This window comes from Chroicocephalus ridibundus, chromosome 11, assembly GCF_963924245.1.
Source record: "Chroicocephalus ridibundus chromosome 11, bChrRid1.1, whole genome shotgun sequence".
NCBI lineage: Eukaryota > Metazoa > Chordata > Aves > Charadriiformes > Laridae > Chroicocephalus > Chroicocephalus ridibundus.
In genome coordinates, this window is record NC_086294.1 from 21,830,886 (window position 1) to 21,845,782 (window position 14,897).

General features: G+C 58.5%; 3 protein-coding genes across 8 annotated transcripts in view; 2 read left to right on the top strand and 1 right to left on the bottom strand.

Moving 5' to 3' along the window:
* NSD1 (nuclear receptor binding SET domain protein 1) overlaps positions 1-10,533 on the top strand; it is a 66,009-nt gene extending 55,476 nt beyond the window's left edge. For all 6 annotated transcript variants that reach the window (XM_063348768.1, XM_063348766.1, XM_063348767.1 and 3 more), the window contains one exon: positions 1,723-10,533. In XM_063348768.1, coding sequence (XP_063204838.1) covers positions 1,723-4,055 — 2,333 coding nt within the window. In that variant the 3' untranslated portion in view covers positions 4,056-10,533. The remainder of the gene's footprint in view (positions 1-1,722) is intronic.
* Positions 10,534-10,626: 93 nt separating this feature from the next.
* Positions 10,627-12,822, bottom strand: RAB24 (RAB24, member RAS oncogene family). Its single transcript, XM_063348775.1, has 8 exons — positions 12,659-12,822; positions 12,499-12,567; positions 12,300-12,378; positions 12,143-12,210; positions 11,923-12,022; positions 11,679-11,729; positions 11,501-11,563; positions 10,627-11,059 (listed from the first exon to the last, which is right to left on the bottom strand). Exons 1-8 carry the CDS (start codon positions 12,773-12,775, stop codon positions 10,995-10,997), a joined length of 612 nt encoding a protein of 203 aa, XP_063204845.1. The 5' UTR covers positions 12,776-12,822; the 3' UTR covers positions 10,627-10,994.
* Positions 12,823-12,859: 37 nt separating this feature from the next.
* Positions 12,860-14,885, top strand: PRELID1 (PRELI domain containing 1). The gene is made up of 5 exons (XM_063348774.1): positions 12,860-13,072; positions 13,386-13,611; positions 13,693-13,806; positions 14,076-14,154; positions 14,604-14,885. The coding sequence occupies exons 1-5, from the start codon at positions 12,981-12,983 to the stop codon at positions 14,738-14,740; spliced, it is 648 nt and encodes a 215-aa protein (XP_063204844.1). The 5' UTR covers positions 12,860-12,980; the 3' UTR covers positions 14,741-14,885.
* Positions 14,886-14,897: the final 12 nt, after the last annotated feature.

A 14,897-nucleotide genomic window follows, 5' to 3' on the forward strand; every position in this document is an offset into this window, starting at 1 on the left:
CAATTGTAGCCATTTTACCATTTTTACACATAGGTTGTTATTTTCATAGCCCGCTCCTTAGAGTGTTGTGCAGGACATGAAAGGTTCAGCACTCTTTACTTCAAATGTTTCTTCTGCCGTGGGCATTGCTGTCAAGTAATTGGAATTTCCTGCTTGTTTGCATGTTCCTAATTGTGTGATCTTACTTCTGAAAGCTCCTCTGCTCTGGGCTGTCCCTGGAGAGGCTGCTTATTCATTAGGCCTTTCATCCTGTCAAAGACCATTAGAGTGGTTTGATAGGATTTATCCTTCCTGCAACGTACTGGCAGGTTTTGAGTTATTTCATTTTCCATCCGTACGAATGACCTCCTACAATAATAGTCACAGAGCCTTTCCAGTGGCCAAAGTGAGCGTTGAGTGTGGCGCTCTGGGTTGCTGATGGTGTGGGGAGAGCAGCAACAGCCTGGGCTGCAGCACCGCGAGCCCGAAAGACGGAAAACCATGTGCAGTGTTAAACATCCCCGCTCTGAAAAGTATGCTGAAAAGTTGGAGAAGATGCAGAAAAGCAGCGTACATATTTTGAGAGCGGAACAGAAGCCTTGGACTGGCTTCAAAGGAGGGAAGAACATGCTACATGTTGTCTTCAGCCCCAGGGGAGAAGCAGCGTGAGAGAGGGGAGTGGAAAGCTGGTGTTGCACAAGCGCGTGGAGAAATGCTCCCAGCTGCTCAGTGCCGTGCTGCAGCCGTGCTCCCTTCCAGCCTCCCTGGAAAAGAGCTGGTAGCCAAAGCCACAGATGTGTGGGCTTGGTTCAGGGAGGCTGGGAAGTGCTCTGGCCCGGCTGGTGTCTGTGGTTGCCTTCCACAGACAGTCAGGGGACATATTTGGAGAGGCAGACGTGCTGGTCCTACGGTGAGAGGTCAGGGACTCAGCATCGTGTATCCTGGGTGCAAATGGTCTCACTGTTCCTTGTGTCCGTGAACCGGTGAGAAGACAGCGGCGGCAGCCTTGGCTGGGGGAGCAGAGGGTTGAAGCAGCGAGGTCATCTATAAGTGAAAAAAGCAGCAGTCTCTGAAGAGCAATGTTGCTTTTTTTCCCTCCGTGTTGATATTGATGGCGAAGAGATTCAGTGTGGACACGGAGCTCCTCGGGGAGAAGCTCTGCTTTGCAATAAGCAGTTTTTTTATCACGGCCATGCACAGAGGTTATGGAAGATGCCTTTGGGTACAGAGACAAATAGAAACTTACTCCCTTGTGACCACTGCACTCTCATTTCCCCTTTCTAATAAAGGGGAAGGGAGGTTGTTGGCCCAGAATTAACAGAGACTTGGATGAATCTGATGCATCTACTTAAAAAGTCCATTGGGTGTGTTATACATGGATACCACGGTGGTCGTCTGTGGAAATCAGAGCCACAGGGACGTGCAAGCTGGGGGTGTCTGCTCCTCTCTAGGTGCCTGTATTGGTTAATGTCGTGCTGGAGCTAGATGGGCTTTTGGTCTGACCTGGCGTGGCTTGTGTTTGTCATGATTATCATTGCCCTTGTTGCTTCTGAGAAAGCAGGTTCCTTTTAACTGCCCGTCGAGCCTGGGAGCTATGGCAGAAGCTGAGGAGGACATGTAGAATTGTATGGAAGTATCACAGGCGTGTTCCCCCTCTCCCTTGAACGCCCTGTGCAGCAGGCCTTGTCTTTTCCCCTTGTACCACTCCTAAGGTATGTCTTTTCTCCTGTGTCTGTGCTGCAGGAAAGTGGGAGTGCCCGTGGCATCAGTGTGATATGTGCGGTAAGGAAGCAGCTTCCTTCTGCGAGATGTGTCCCAGGTCTTTCTGCAAGCAGCACCGGGAAGGCATGCTCTTCATCTCCAAGCTGGATGGACGTTTATGCTGCACGGAGCACGATCCCTGCGGGCCTAACCCTCTAGAGCCGGGAGAAATTCGTGAGTATGTGCCTCCCATAGAAGCCCTGGCTAATGGCGAGGACACCCAGCCAGCGGAGCAGCCACCTGCGGACACAGACCTGAGCGTTCAGCCTCTGGACAGCCTACCTCAGTCTGTGGCCCTCAGACTGCAGTCACCAGAAAAGCCCCCCGCCACCCTAGCGCTGAGGCTGCCGCCATCAGACAAGCCCCCCACCACCCTAGCCCTGAGGTTGCAGCCATCAAACAAGCCCCCCACCACCCTGGCCCTTAGGCTGCCTCCACCAGACAAACCGCCCGCCACCCTGGCGCTGAGACTGCCACCGTCAAATAAACCCCCCACCACCTTGTCACTGAGGCTGAAGCCATCCAACAAACCCCCCACCACCCTCTCGCTCCGGCTGCAGCCTTCGGACAAACCTCCCACCACCCTGTCGCTCTGCCTGCAGCCGTCGGACAGGCCCCAGGCTGCCCTGTCCCTCAGGCTGCAGTCAGAGAAGCAGCCCATCATCGTAGCGCTGAGGCCTCAGCAGTCCGACAAACCTCCCACCAACGCGGTGCTGTGGCCACTGGATGAGTCCTCCAGTGACGCCTCGCAGCCTCATCTGCCGAGCAAATCTCCTCCGGGAACTCCACCGTCGTCGGACGAGTCGCTTGTTACTGCTGGTGCCCTGCAGCTCCAGCTGTCGGATGAGCCTCCTGCCACCCCTGGGGTTTTGGGGTTATCGGACAAGTCTCTCATTGACACCAGGACCCAGCAGCCTGAGCTGCTGGATGAGTTCCCAGCGAAATGCCTGCATCCTCAGCTGTCGGACAGAGTCCTCGCCACGGCGGGGACCCTGCAGTCCCAGCCGATGGACGAGCCTCCTGGGGCCGATCAGCTTCAGCTGTTGGACAAAGCTTCTGCCCAGAGTCCGCAGCCACAGCCTGTGGAAAAGGCTCCCAGTTCTGTGGTGCCGCAGGTCCCAGCATCAGAGATGGCTCCCAGTCCTGGGGTGCTGTGGCCTCTGCCCATTGAAAAAGTCCCTGGCTCCCCGGTCTCACGGATCCTGCCCATGGAGAAGGCTTCTGGATTGGCTGTGCCACGGCCCCCGCCTACGGAGAAGGCTTCCTTCTCCGGGTCAGTGCGGGTCCCAGCCACAGAGAAGGCTCCCAGCTCTGGGACACCCCGTCCCCTGCCTCCAGAGAAGGCTCCTGCCTCAGTTATGCCACGGATCCTGCCCACAGAGAAGGCTCCCAGTTTAGGGACGCTGCGGCCCCTGCCTCTGGAGAAGGCCCCTGGCTCCCGGTCACCTCACATCCTGCCCATGGAGAAGGCTCTTGGCTCAGGGGCCCTGCGGATCCCACTCACGCAGAAGGCACTCGCCCCCGGTGTGCTGCGGCCCCTGCCTCCGGAGAAGGCTGCCGACTCCGGGGCCTTGCGGGTCCTGCCTCCAGAGAAGGCTCTCAGCTCCGTGGTGGTTCGACCTCAGCTCTTGGAGAGGTCTCTCACTCTTACAGCCCCATGGCCTCAGGCATCGGACAAGCTGGCTACTGCCGTGGCTCCTCGGCCTCAAGCCTTGGACAAGCCTCCGGCTACGTCGGCTCCGAGGCTGTTGCTGTCGGAGAAGGCGCTGCGGCCCGTCGACCAGAACGCTCAGCCCAAGGAGAGAGGAGCCCCAGCCATGGAGCTGAGTCCCCAGCAGAAGGAGAGGACCATGTTAGCTGGCGAGCAAATCTCTTGGTCTGCTGGGAAGGTGGTGACACATGTCGGTCAGGTACCTTGGCCTACGGAGAAACTACAGACGCATGAGCAAACCCACTGGCCCACCGCAAAAGCCCTGACGCCTGCAGAGCAGTCCCCCCGGACAGCAGAGAAACTACCGGAGCCGACCCTCCAGCCCGGCTGGGAAGTGGCCTCAGCCCCCGCAGAGCAAAACCCTTGGACATCAGAGAGATTGCGTGCGTTTGAGCAGACCCCTCGGCCAGCCAGGGAAGCGCCGGTGCCCCCGGAGCAGATGCAGTGGCTTGTAACAAACATTCAGACAATTGACCAGATTACTTGGCTGAGTGGAAAAGCACAGACTCCTCGGGGGCAGGACCCTTTGCCTGAACAAAACACAGCGCTAGCCCGTAACCAGGATTCTGTCTGTCGTGAGTTGGCCGACTCAGAGCCAAAGTGAGGTTGGTGAATATGGGAGGCAGGTTTCAGTCTTTTAATGTTTAGGGAGGGGGAATCTTTGTTTTGGTTTTTTTTTTTTTTTATTCACTTCCCTGAGCCCAGCCCCTAACCCATGCACATCCCATCCATATTCTCTCGTGACATGAGCAAGGACATTCACTTAAGTCTGAGTGTGGCCCAGTCGAAGGGAGAGAGCATCCGTGACCTTTTCCTCTTCCTTTTGCAAATGGTAAAGCTGAAATAAAGAGTCCACTCTGGGTAAAAATCTCCAATTCCATTGAAATGGTCACATTACTGATCCAGCGTGTTCGAGCTCCAGGTCTGATTTGTAGGCGGGTTCCCAGGTACAGCTAGGGGCCTCGCTCTTGCTACCGTATGTAGAGGAAGCAGCTCAGTCAGGCTGCCCGGGGACTGGAGATGTTCCGGGGGTCAGGCGGTGAGCAGTCAGGTGTACGCCCTTGCTGGACCCTGTGGAAGCAGGGAAAGGGTTTGTCTGTCATCTGCCCAGGTCTCTGTCCCTGCAGGGTGTTGCTTTGCGAGGTTTGTCCGTACGTTCGCTGGGACGTGCTGTGTGTGTGGTTCACTGACGGACAAGTATCATCTCCAGCTGAGCTGGGAGAGGAGCCTGCTGCACGCGCTCGGTGCAGTTTTCTCCAGCAATAGGTAATATCCGTTCAGGCTCCTTTGTACAAAGCTGCGACTGGCCAGGCCCGAGAAACGGGGAATCTGAAGGAGGTCAGGGAAAAGAGAGATCTTGGAAGAAGCCATCTGGCAGTTTTTTACATTCTTGTGTCTTAATCCTTTAGCACAGGACACGCGGGGTGTTTCCTGCACTTGAAAACGTGGTGACCTATAAAGCAGCAATAGCAGAGCAGGGCTGAGTGGATTTCCCCAAGGTGCTGAGCACCGCCCTGGCAGGGTGGCGGTGCTCCCTTTCAAATTTCCATCCAGTCTCTTCTTGACTTCTGTCGTTACCGTGAGCCAGCAGACTGAGCAGTCTTTTCTCCCCCTGCCTCAGATGTGTTCAGTACGTGTTCGCACCATACCTGGTCTTCCCAGCAGCGGGACGCGCTGACGAGCTGCAAGCTGAAGCCTGTACCGCTCGCTGCGCAGCGCGGAGGCGAGGGTGCCGGAGCTGTATCGGGACCCATCTCAACACCTTCCCCTTGGGTAGCTTCTGGCTTAACTCTTCTACAACCAAAGGAGACTTGAATTAACTGGACTGTGTTGGTGTGCGTGTGTGTGTGTGCGCGCGCGTGTGTGTCCTTCCAACTGAATAGTAGTTCTCACACTGGAACACGGTGGGCTCCAGCAGCTGGCTGGCTTTCTCTTTTCCTCTCCTCCCTTTTCCAGTTAAGGAGACGTTTAGTACCCGGTGGTCGTCAGGCTGGCGTTCAGACTAAGCCTGCTGAAAGCCGTTTACTCAAGTGTTGAGGCAGAAGTTCACTTGGCCATGGTACTTCTGGGGCAAGCGGTAGATTCCCAGGGACCTGCAGGAGCGGCGTCTTGTGACCACCGTCACCCTCGCAGGCAGGAGGACGACGGGCGTCCCTGGGCGGCGCTGCCCGGGCTGGATGGGGTCGGTATCCTGCCAAGGAAGCGCTGCTGACCAGCACACTCTCCCACTCTCACAACACATTACCTCTGTGGTTTGCCTGAGCTCCGTCGATCCGGGTGCCACGGCCTCGGATCTCCGTGCCCGCCATCAGACCCTTGCGCAGCTCCAGCGTATCCTCCTCCTTCCAGGTAGATCCGCGGGTCCCTCCCCGCAAAGGGAGCATTCAGCTCCAGGCGGACCCTCTCCCTCTGACGTGGGAGCAGGTCGTTGTTCTCACCTGGCTTGCAAGTGCCTGCTGCTCCCAGAGCAGACGGTCGTGAGCTTTGCAGTTTTTCTATGAAGGGAGGCAGACACTTGTACTGAGACTAATCCTGATCCATTCTCCTTTCCTCACGTACGCACCCCAAGACGACGTCCTGCTGTAAAGGCCAGGTGTGCTGGGCACGAGGGGACATTATCAGTGCTATGGTGCATCTCTTCTCTAGTCCGAATCATTTCAGATCCTTTGTAGAATAGCTAGCGACTTCAAAAAGCTTTATGGCTTATGGAAACTTACTGTTTAATGTTGTTTTTTTCCGGGAAGACTGGCAGGTCAGTTCCTGCTTGCTGCTGAAACTGGGGGAATGCAAGCAGCTTGTGTTTCTGCGCGACTCCTGCACAAAGGGAATCAGGACAACTCCTCAGAACCATTGAGACAGAAAATAATCTAAGGGCATTCATTAACTTTTTTTAAACAAAATTTAAAAAATGGTAATGAGGTTCAGTATATTAAGTATTTATCATGTGTGAGAAGGAAAATAAATCGTGAATTTACATTTATAGGCCTTCCCATGAGCTGGACTTAGTCATGTAGATTGTGTAAGTAGGGTTGCCTCCGTGCCAGCCGCCCGGCCAGCTACAGCTGTAACCAGAAAGGTGTCTGCGCTGCTCTGTCCACCTCCGCTTCGCATTGTCACGTGTTAACTAGTTACTTGTTTCATGAAAAATAAACTGTGAATATTTTTGGTGCAGGCTTTTTTAAATCTGTAAAATGGAGAAGTTCTCAATGAATTCTCGTTAAGTGCAGGTTTGAAAAAATCACTTCTATAAATCGTGTGCTCACGTAGTAAGGTGAGGTTCGCGGCAGCAAAAGCCTTTCACACAGCAGGCTTTCACCCAAAAGCTTGTTCTGAACAGTGAGCTTGGATTGAACCGTTGCATGGCATTTTAAACTCACAGCCTTATTCCTTGCATCTGAGCGTACCCCACCTCTCTTCTTGTCTCCTTTCATGCCTTTTCCACAAGGATCCAGGTTTCTGGCTTGGTATCTTCCAGCTACGTGCTAGAAAGTGGACTTCAGCATAGCTGGGAGGCTGCTCAGTAAGGTTGGTGTTTGGAAATGCCATTGAAGGAGGAAGCCACCGAGCTGCTCTTCCCTCCTCGCCCTCATGGGGCTCCTGGGCGATGCTCTGTCAGATCGGGATGGCTTTTCAGACATGTGTGGGGCTTGCAGAGGGAGTTGTGGGGCCATTAGGAATTGGTGGCTGTGCTGGATCACTTCAAGAAGACAGCAAGGCCTGACCAGGTGTGGAGATAGGTCCCGGCAGCCCTGCCCTGCCCAGCCTGCCCTCATCGGCTGTGAGCGGTGGGAAACAGCTACGGACAACACAACCCTCACGAAGGAAATAGGGGCCTTTTCAGCACTTGAGGAGACTCTGGCTGTTGGTGGCAGCTGGTAGCGCTGCTTTGGAGGAGGAGGAGGAGGAGATGTCTGTACGGAAGTACTCTGGTTCATTTTATGTGATTGCTGCCTTCAGAGTTCAGCCAGTTTGTATCGCTTGGGTTTTGCTGTGGCTGAGGCCACAAGTGCTTTTTGACTGTGTTGGAGGGATCCGATCACCTGGCCACTAACAGTCTCGGGTCAGGCGTAATTGCGTCCAAGGTGGGTGAGAGGCGACTCTTGATGTTGATCCACTGCTGTAGAGAGTTGTAGAAGCAGAATCAAGGGTGTAATTATTTCTGCTTAGAGCTTTGTCCCTTTCCCTGCTGTCCCAGGGAGGCTCACGGGAACTTCCCAGCATCATGAGCCCGTTCCCACTTGTAGGAATGGCTCCCCCTTCCGAGTTGCAAAGGTGATGAAGGTTTTGCTCCCGTACAAATGCTTTGCTGGTCGAGATCCTTGCCGCCCGCCTGCCCCTGCTCAGCGCGGTGGGCTGGGGTCCCCAGCTGTGGCCTCCGTCCCGCGGCGGGACCTGCTTCAGCGGTGGGTTCCCAGGACGGGCAGGAGAGTCACAGCTGACCTTTGGCGGTGGAGGAGCTTTGGTGAGGGGTAACAGTGTGGTGAGGGTCTGCCTCGGTCAGCTGTACCTCGGCCTGCCTGGCCAGGAGGGGAGTGGGCACTGCCCACCGTCCTGCGTGGCTCATCCCATCCGCACCCGCTCGCTGGGCTGGTGCCCGCTGCCAGCCCGGGCTCTGGTGAATCGAGCAGAAAAGCAACCACCGTAAGGGATGCTCCCCCGCTGCGCATCCGCAGATCCTAACTAGCTCACGGTAGCTTGCTTTATTGCTGTTCTCGAGTTAAAACTTTTCCTATTTAACAAAAAAAACCCAACAAACCTGCAAGAACCAGGTTCACTTCCATGCACAAAGTGTCCGGGTGGTACTGTGGGAGCATGCGGCGTAATTCAGGGTTAAACCCCCCACAGGCACAGGCTTCGCTTTGAAGGTGTGGTGGCTGTTGTTAAAATCCAGGAGGTGAGAGAGGTGGTTGATTCCGAAGGACAGCAATGTGCTAAGGCGAGACGATGCGGATTGAGGGTGCTAGAAGAGCTTCAGCTCAGTTTCACAATAAAAAAGGAAGCAAAAGAAAGAAAAAGCAGCAGCCCTAACCCTGATGTGTCTCAGCAGCAGTTGAACCTGAGCATGCCGTGGATGTGTGCTGCTCCCGCCTGGGCGCCGCAGCGTTGCCACAGGGCAGGGGGAGCTTGTTTGAGAGACCTCAGACCTTCAGCACCTTCCGTTTACTTTTAATTTCAGCCTTAACTTCTGATTTCGCTTGATGTTTGGAATAACCGTAATTGTAACCTGCTTGTAATGTGCTTTGCCCTAAATTACTGATGAGGCTTTCAGACTTTGCCAGCCAGGGAGTGCTAAAGCAAAGTGGCAAACCTTGCAGCTACTCTGAAAGTACAGGGGAGGCCGGCGAGGGCTTGCGCAGTGTTTGATCACCCAGGCTTTGTCCGCGCTAATTACTCTACTCCCCTGTGATAGTGATAACGCCGTGGCAGGCTGCGCCTCTCGCAGTGGCACGGCCGGGCTGGTGGGTGCTCGGGGCTCCCAGGGCCTGGGAGACGGGATGCTGGAGCTCGGGGACCGCTCCGCCGCTTGCCTGGCTTCAGCGGGAGTCTCGCCTGCGGGGTGGCGGTGCCCTCGCTTAGCAGGAGGTGGGAAAAGGTGAAATTTCTGCTCCGGGTCCTCCAAAAGCGACCTAAGCCAAGTGCGTGAGCTTGGGCTAGGGAAGTGGCGGTGATGGACAGTCCCTACAGCACTGAATCTACCTCCTAGGGAAATCTGAGAAATGGGTGTTGCTATGTCCTATTTCAAGGTAAAAGTTTTAATCAGTTTGCCCTTGGCAAAGCACTTGGGCTATTGTGGTGCTATTGTAAACCGTTTGGCAGCTTAGCACAGTAGGGCTGGACTCACGGCTCCTGGCCCATGGGCTGGAGGTTTCTTCGCTGGCTGAATCCCGTCCCCTGATAGCTGGGGCTGGGCTTCGGCACGTGTGGCAGAAACAGGACGAGGCGTGACTCGGTTCCTTTGATTTATGATGCTTTTGAGACTCAAACCAGTATGCCAATGGGCCCTGAGGGCGTAGGGAGCGAGTGGAGCCACGTGAAGCAAGGCAGGCGTCCGCTAACTGCATGTTCTTTGTGTCCGTTTGGTACTGAGCTGGTTTCAGTTTTTGGGATTTTTTTTCTCTGATGTTTCCGCGTTGTTGACTTCAAGGAACTGGGTTTTGTGTATTTTTTTAGACACTGGGATCTCATTAAAAGGAAAAGCAGCAGCACCGGGAGGCTCAAGGTGGAGTGTGGCTGGAGCTGAGGGGGGCCCCGGCCGAGGCGGGTGGGAGGTCAGATGTGTCGGCAGCGGCAGGCAGGAGCAGGCAGGGAGCAGCTCTCCCTGCCACGGGCAGGAGAGGCCTTTCGGCAGCGGCGCTCCCGGCCCTGCTTAACCATGGTGCCGAGTTCACCGCCCCGCCAGCCTGCTCGCCTCCCAGACACCCAACGTGTCAGATACATGCCTGGCTTCGAACATTCTCTGCCACCCCCTGGTGCCACGTGCTCTCAGCTGGGGTCCTGGCTGCCGGCCAGGCTGGGGGTCCCGGGGAGCGTGGCCCCGGCTGCCCGCTCCCCCTTCCACACTGCCCGGGGGTGGGGAGGGACGCGCAGGGGACCACCCTGTGTTGTGCTGAAGCCCTCAGCGGGAGGTTTGCTCGGAGGGGAGGGGGGGAAGCCTTGGCATGAGCAGCCCCATGCTGCGTTCTGCCCCCCCCGAGGTCTGCTGCCTGTGGGGTGGTGGCGGAGGGGTGTCCCCGCAGGGTCCCCTCCCGCAGGCTCGGCGGGAGTCGGGGCGAGCGCTGTGTGGGGGACGCGTGGGTGCTCGGCCCTGGCCAGGACTCGTCTGTCAGTTCTAAGCAGGGATGCCGGAACGGGTGAGAGAAACCTACATATTTCCAGCATGTATATTATTTTTAGAAGAGAGAGAGGGGAGAGTCTTGGACCATTGATGACTTTCATTTTGCTCCCCTTAGACTGTTGGCTGTGTATGTGAAACTTATAAAGAAAAGAGGGTTGCCCTGCCCAGGTGCTCCCAGAACATGTACTGTAATTCTTTGTATATAGAAGAAAAATTACTGTAAAGTAAAGTTTAACTTTACTCTCGATGTCCTCTTGTGGTTTGTCTTGCCGAGCGGCGGGGAGGCTGGCTGTGCCCAGACACGGGAGACCCCTGACAGCGGCGCAGGCAGGGGGACGGCTCAGACCACAATGCGCTTTATTTACATTGCACACCTCGAGAGAAGACGCTTAAATAAATCTGCAAAGAATCGGGCAGCATCTCCGCGAGAGAATAAGTTAATGGCCACTGCTGGGACACAGCGCTGCCTCGGGGAAGCAGCTCCCGCAAACACCAGTTGGCACGGAGAGGGGTCCCCAGGGGTGACAGCCCGTGGCTCCCAGCAGCACGTGGCAGCCTCTGCCGCTCCGCAGGCCGGGAGGAGAGCAGTCCGCAGGGCCCGTTGCAGACGGGCCCGTACAGCTAAAACACAGCAGGTAAAAAACTGGAGGAGCCCGGTGCGTGCCGGCTGCCCGGCCAGCAGCGGCGGTTCCCTTTTGGCAGGAGATCTCAGTGGTGGCAGCAGCTGTAGAAGTACGCACTGCTCCTCTGGCCCAGGTCCACGCCCTTCTCCTCTGGAAGAGAGCAGGGACAGCAGGCTGCCGCATGGCCGCACCACGATGCCATGTGGGAGCCCAAAAGCTGGCAGGGCCCGGGCGGGTCCCCTGGGGAGGGGGTTGGTGTCCCCGTGAGAAGCGGTGGGGCTCATGGCCACGGCACGGCCCAGGGCTGGAGGTGCAGCCGGGCTGAGCACGCCTGGACAGGCCGGGTGCAGAGCCGAGAGCCAGTCTGGCAGCTGGGCAGGGCTCCTGGTTGCCCGTTTGCCAAAGGCCACTCGTGGCCCAGTTGGGCCGATGTGCTGAGCCCAGCCCGAGTAGGGATGAGGACACTGTGATGGGACCCAAGCTCTGCGGGAGAACCCCTGGCAAAAAGCTGCGTTGACCCCCCCAGTTCTCATCCTCTGCACCCCCTGGCATGGCAGAGGGTGCTGGGGAGGGAAGCATCCGCCCGCTCACCTGTCATCACCTGGAAGGCGCTGAAGTGGACGTAGTCCTCGGCCACCTTCTGGAACAGCTCGTCTGGGGGTGGAGAGCGGGCAGGGTGGGTGCGGGCAGGGTGGGTGCGGGCAGCCCTACTGCCAGGCAGAGCCCCCTGGCGGGGGCAAGGCCAGTGGCGAGGGGGGCTACTACTCACCCACGCTCTGGCCCGTCTTACTGGAGGTCTCAAAGAGCTCGGCCTTGATCTCTGTAACGAGAATCCTGGTTAATGCCTGCGGGACACGGCTCCCCCAGAGTCACCCCTTGGCACGTCCGGTGACAGCGGGCTGGCCCTGCTGGCCCTGAGTCAGGACATGCCGTGCCCTGGAGAGGTCCCTGGCAGTGGCAGAGCCGGTGCCTCACCGGGCAGGGAGTCCCCCCGTCCCCGGCGCTGCCCGTACCGTCGGCGTAGTCCTGCACGTCGTGGAAGTCGACCCCGCGCTTCCTCCGGTCCTCCTCCAGCAGGTCGCTCTTGGTGCCGCACAGGTAGATCCGGCAGCCCTGCGGCGGGCAAAGCGGCGGGAGGGACATGCCTGTCACCGGCTCCCGGTCCCCCCCCGGTAAGGCTCCGCGTCCCTCCCGGGTCCGTCCCTGTCCCCGTCCGCCCCCGCACCCCCGTACCTCCTCGCAGTTCTGCAACTCGTTCACCCAGAACTTGGCTCGCTGGAAACTGCTGCTGTCGGTGAGATCTGGGGGAGAACGGTCAGGGTCCGTCCCCCTCCACCCTCACTCCCCGCCGGTACCGGCACCGGCGGCCCCTTCCCCTTCCCGCCCTTACCGAAGCAGACGACGGCGGCCCGCGCCCCGCGGTAGTAAATGCGGCTCATGGCCTCGTAGCGCTCCGAGCCGGCCGTGTCCTGCGGGCGGCAGGGAAGCGCTCAGCCGGTGCGGGGTGTGGGGGGGTCCGTACCGGGTTCCCCGTACCGGGAGGGTGGGTGACACCGGTAGGGGGAGGGATATCACAACCCCGCGCTTACCCAGATCCCCAGGGTCACCATCTGCTCCCCCACGGACATCACCTTGGCCACGAAGGCGGCGCCGATGGTCTGGAAGAGAAGCAGGAGGAGCGGTGGGGGCCGGCCCGGGTGGAAGGATGGGGTGGGCGGGAGGCTGCAGGCCCGGTGCCCGGTGACTCACGTTCTGGTAGGGCCCGGGCCGGAACCGTCCGTGGGCGCAGCGCTCCACCAGGCTGCTCTTGCCCACCCCCTCCTGCCCCAGCAGCACCACCTTGGCGTCCACCCGCCGCCCGCTCATCCTCCGCCGCCGCCGCGGGGCGGGGCCGGTACCGGGCGGGGCGGGGCGGGCGCGGCGGAAGTGAGATTAGCGGAAGTGCGTAGAGGGGAGAAGCGGAAGTGCGCGGCGGGGCGGGGCAGGGCGGAAGGCCGCATGGCGGCCGCCCAGCAGGCGCTGGCCGGAGCGGGCGCGGCGGGGCGGGCCTGAACGGCGGCGACGGCGGCCCATGGGGAAGTACTGCGCCAGCCTGGGCGTCCTCAAGGGGCCCTGGGACCAGGTGTTCGCCGCCTTCTGGCAGCGCTACCCCAACCCCTACAGGTGCGCCGGGGCCTCCGCCCCCACCACCCCGCCTCAGGGCTCCCTCCCGGGCCCGCCCCTCCGAGGGGTTCTCCGGGCGTCCTGTCCTCTACCCCGCTCCCCCGATCCCTTTCCCCTGGGGTCCCACGGGCCAGGGCCCTCTGCTCGCCCCCCCCACCAGAGTCTCCTGGGATGGATGCCCCACACCGTCAGCTCCCAGGGGGCTGCTGGTTCCTCCTCTCACGTAGATACCACAGCCCCCTTCCCCGTCCCTGCAGAGCCTGGTGGTTCACAACCCCGGTAGCAAGGCCTGATGTTTTCTTCCCCGTTTTAGCAAACATGTCCTGACCGAAGACATCGTGCACCGGGAGGTGACGGCAGACCACAAGCTGCTCTCCCGGCGGCTCCTGACCAAGACCAACCGGATGCCCCGCTGGGCGGAGCGCTTCTTCCCGGCCAATGTCGCCCACTCCGTCTACATCCTGGAGGACTCTATCGTGGACCCCAAGAACCGAACCATGACCACATTCACCTGGAACATCAACCACGCACGTCTCATGGTAGGTGCCCGTGGGCAGGCGGGTGTGTAGCCGTGTGGCAGGCGCCGGGCAGTGCCTACAGCCGGGTTGTGCCTTGTGCAGGTGGTGGAAGAGCGCTGCGTGTACCAGGTGAACCCGGAGAACAGCAACTGGACCGAGGTCAAGCGGGAAGCCTGGGTCTCTTCCAGCCTGTTTGGCGTCTCCCGCGCCGTCCAGGTGAGTGCTCAGGCAGCACTGTGTACCCTCTCTTTGGAGAGGCCTTAAAGCTGTTGCTCCCCCCTGCTCTACCCCTTCCCTGTGCTGTTTTTTCCACCCTTTCCCTTTGTTTCCCCCATCCTCCTGAGCTCTTGGGGCACTCAGAACCATCACTGCTGGTGGGCATGAGCTCACCAGATGTTTGCGACTGGTCAAGCTGGGGCAAAGCCCTAGGGGCTGTGTGTGACCAGGGAGCTGGGCTTGCACCTTCACTGATTTTTCCCTTGCAGGAGTTTGGTCTGGCCAGGTTCAAAAGCAACGTGACCAAGAGCACCAAGGGATTTGAATACGTGCTAGCAAGAATGCAAGGTGAGTACACAAGGGCAGGCACGTGCTCACCAGGATGGGTCTCTTGGAGTTACAGGTCACACTGGGAACACACCAGTCCAGAGGCAGGTCGTGGCTTGAACTAGTCTGACTGTGAAATCCTCCTCCCTTGCCTTTGCCCCCGTGCCTTGGCACAGCCGGCTCTTCCTGAGCGGAGCAACCAAGCAGCACTTACAGGGCCGGGCAGGGGTGGAGCGCGGGCAGGAGGTGGATGTAATGCAGCAGCAGTCACGTGCCTGCAGTTCCCCTTCACGACATGCCCTGACACATGGCAGTCAGGAGCGCTGGGCTCAGCTTCCCGCTGCATGGGGAAATTGCCTCCGTCCCAAGGTGACGGGGCCGGGGCTGGTCTAACTTGCATCAGCCGGCACTCCTGTGCCGGGGCAGGGCGGGGGCCAGCTGGGGCTGGGCTAACAGCTTCTGTGTTACAGGAGAAGCTCCGTCCAAAACTCTGGTGGAGACAGCCAAGGAAGCAACCGAGAAAGCCAAGGAGACAGCTCTGGCTGCTACAGAGAAAGCCAAGGACTTAGCGAGCAAGGCAACCACCAAGAAGAAGCAGTACGTGTGAGGGGCCAGGCACAGGCTGCACCGGAACAGATAGGAGCCTCCTTAGATTTTATATTTTTAAAGAAACTGTACAAGTCTGACAATCAGCTGCTGTTAGACCCTTTCTGAGATGTAATTATCATTAAAGAATCTACTCCCACCTCTGATTTGGCCGGGGC

Excerpts from the sequence above, each read along its gene's own strand:
- RAB24 (XM_063348775.1), bottom strand. The coding sequence starts at position 12,775 with ATGAGCGGGCGGCGGGTGGACGCCAAGGTGGTGCTGCTGGGGCAGGAG. Across the intron at positions 11,564-11,678 it reads TAAGACGGGCCAGAGCGTGG|ACGAGCTGTTCCAGAAGGTG; the intron begins GTGAGTAGTAGC and ends CTCCACCCCCAG. Across the intron at positions 11,060-11,500 it reads CGCCTTCCAGGTGATGACAG|AGGAGAAGGGCGTGGACCTG; the intron begins GTGAGCGGGCGG and ends GCTCTCTTCCAG.
- PRELID1 (XM_063348774.1), top strand. The coding sequence starts at position 12,981 with ATGGGGAAGTACTGCGCCAGCCTGGGCGTCCTCAAGGGGCCCTGGGAC. Across the intron at positions 13,612-13,692 it reads TCAACCACGCACGTCTCATG|GTGGTGGAAGAGCGCTGCGT; the intron begins GTAGGTGCCCGT and ends TGCCTTGTGCAG. Across the intron at positions 13,807-14,075 it reads GCGTCTCCCGCGCCGTCCAG|GAGTTTGGTCTGGCCAGGTT; the intron begins GTGAGTGCTCAG and ends TTTCCCTTGCAG.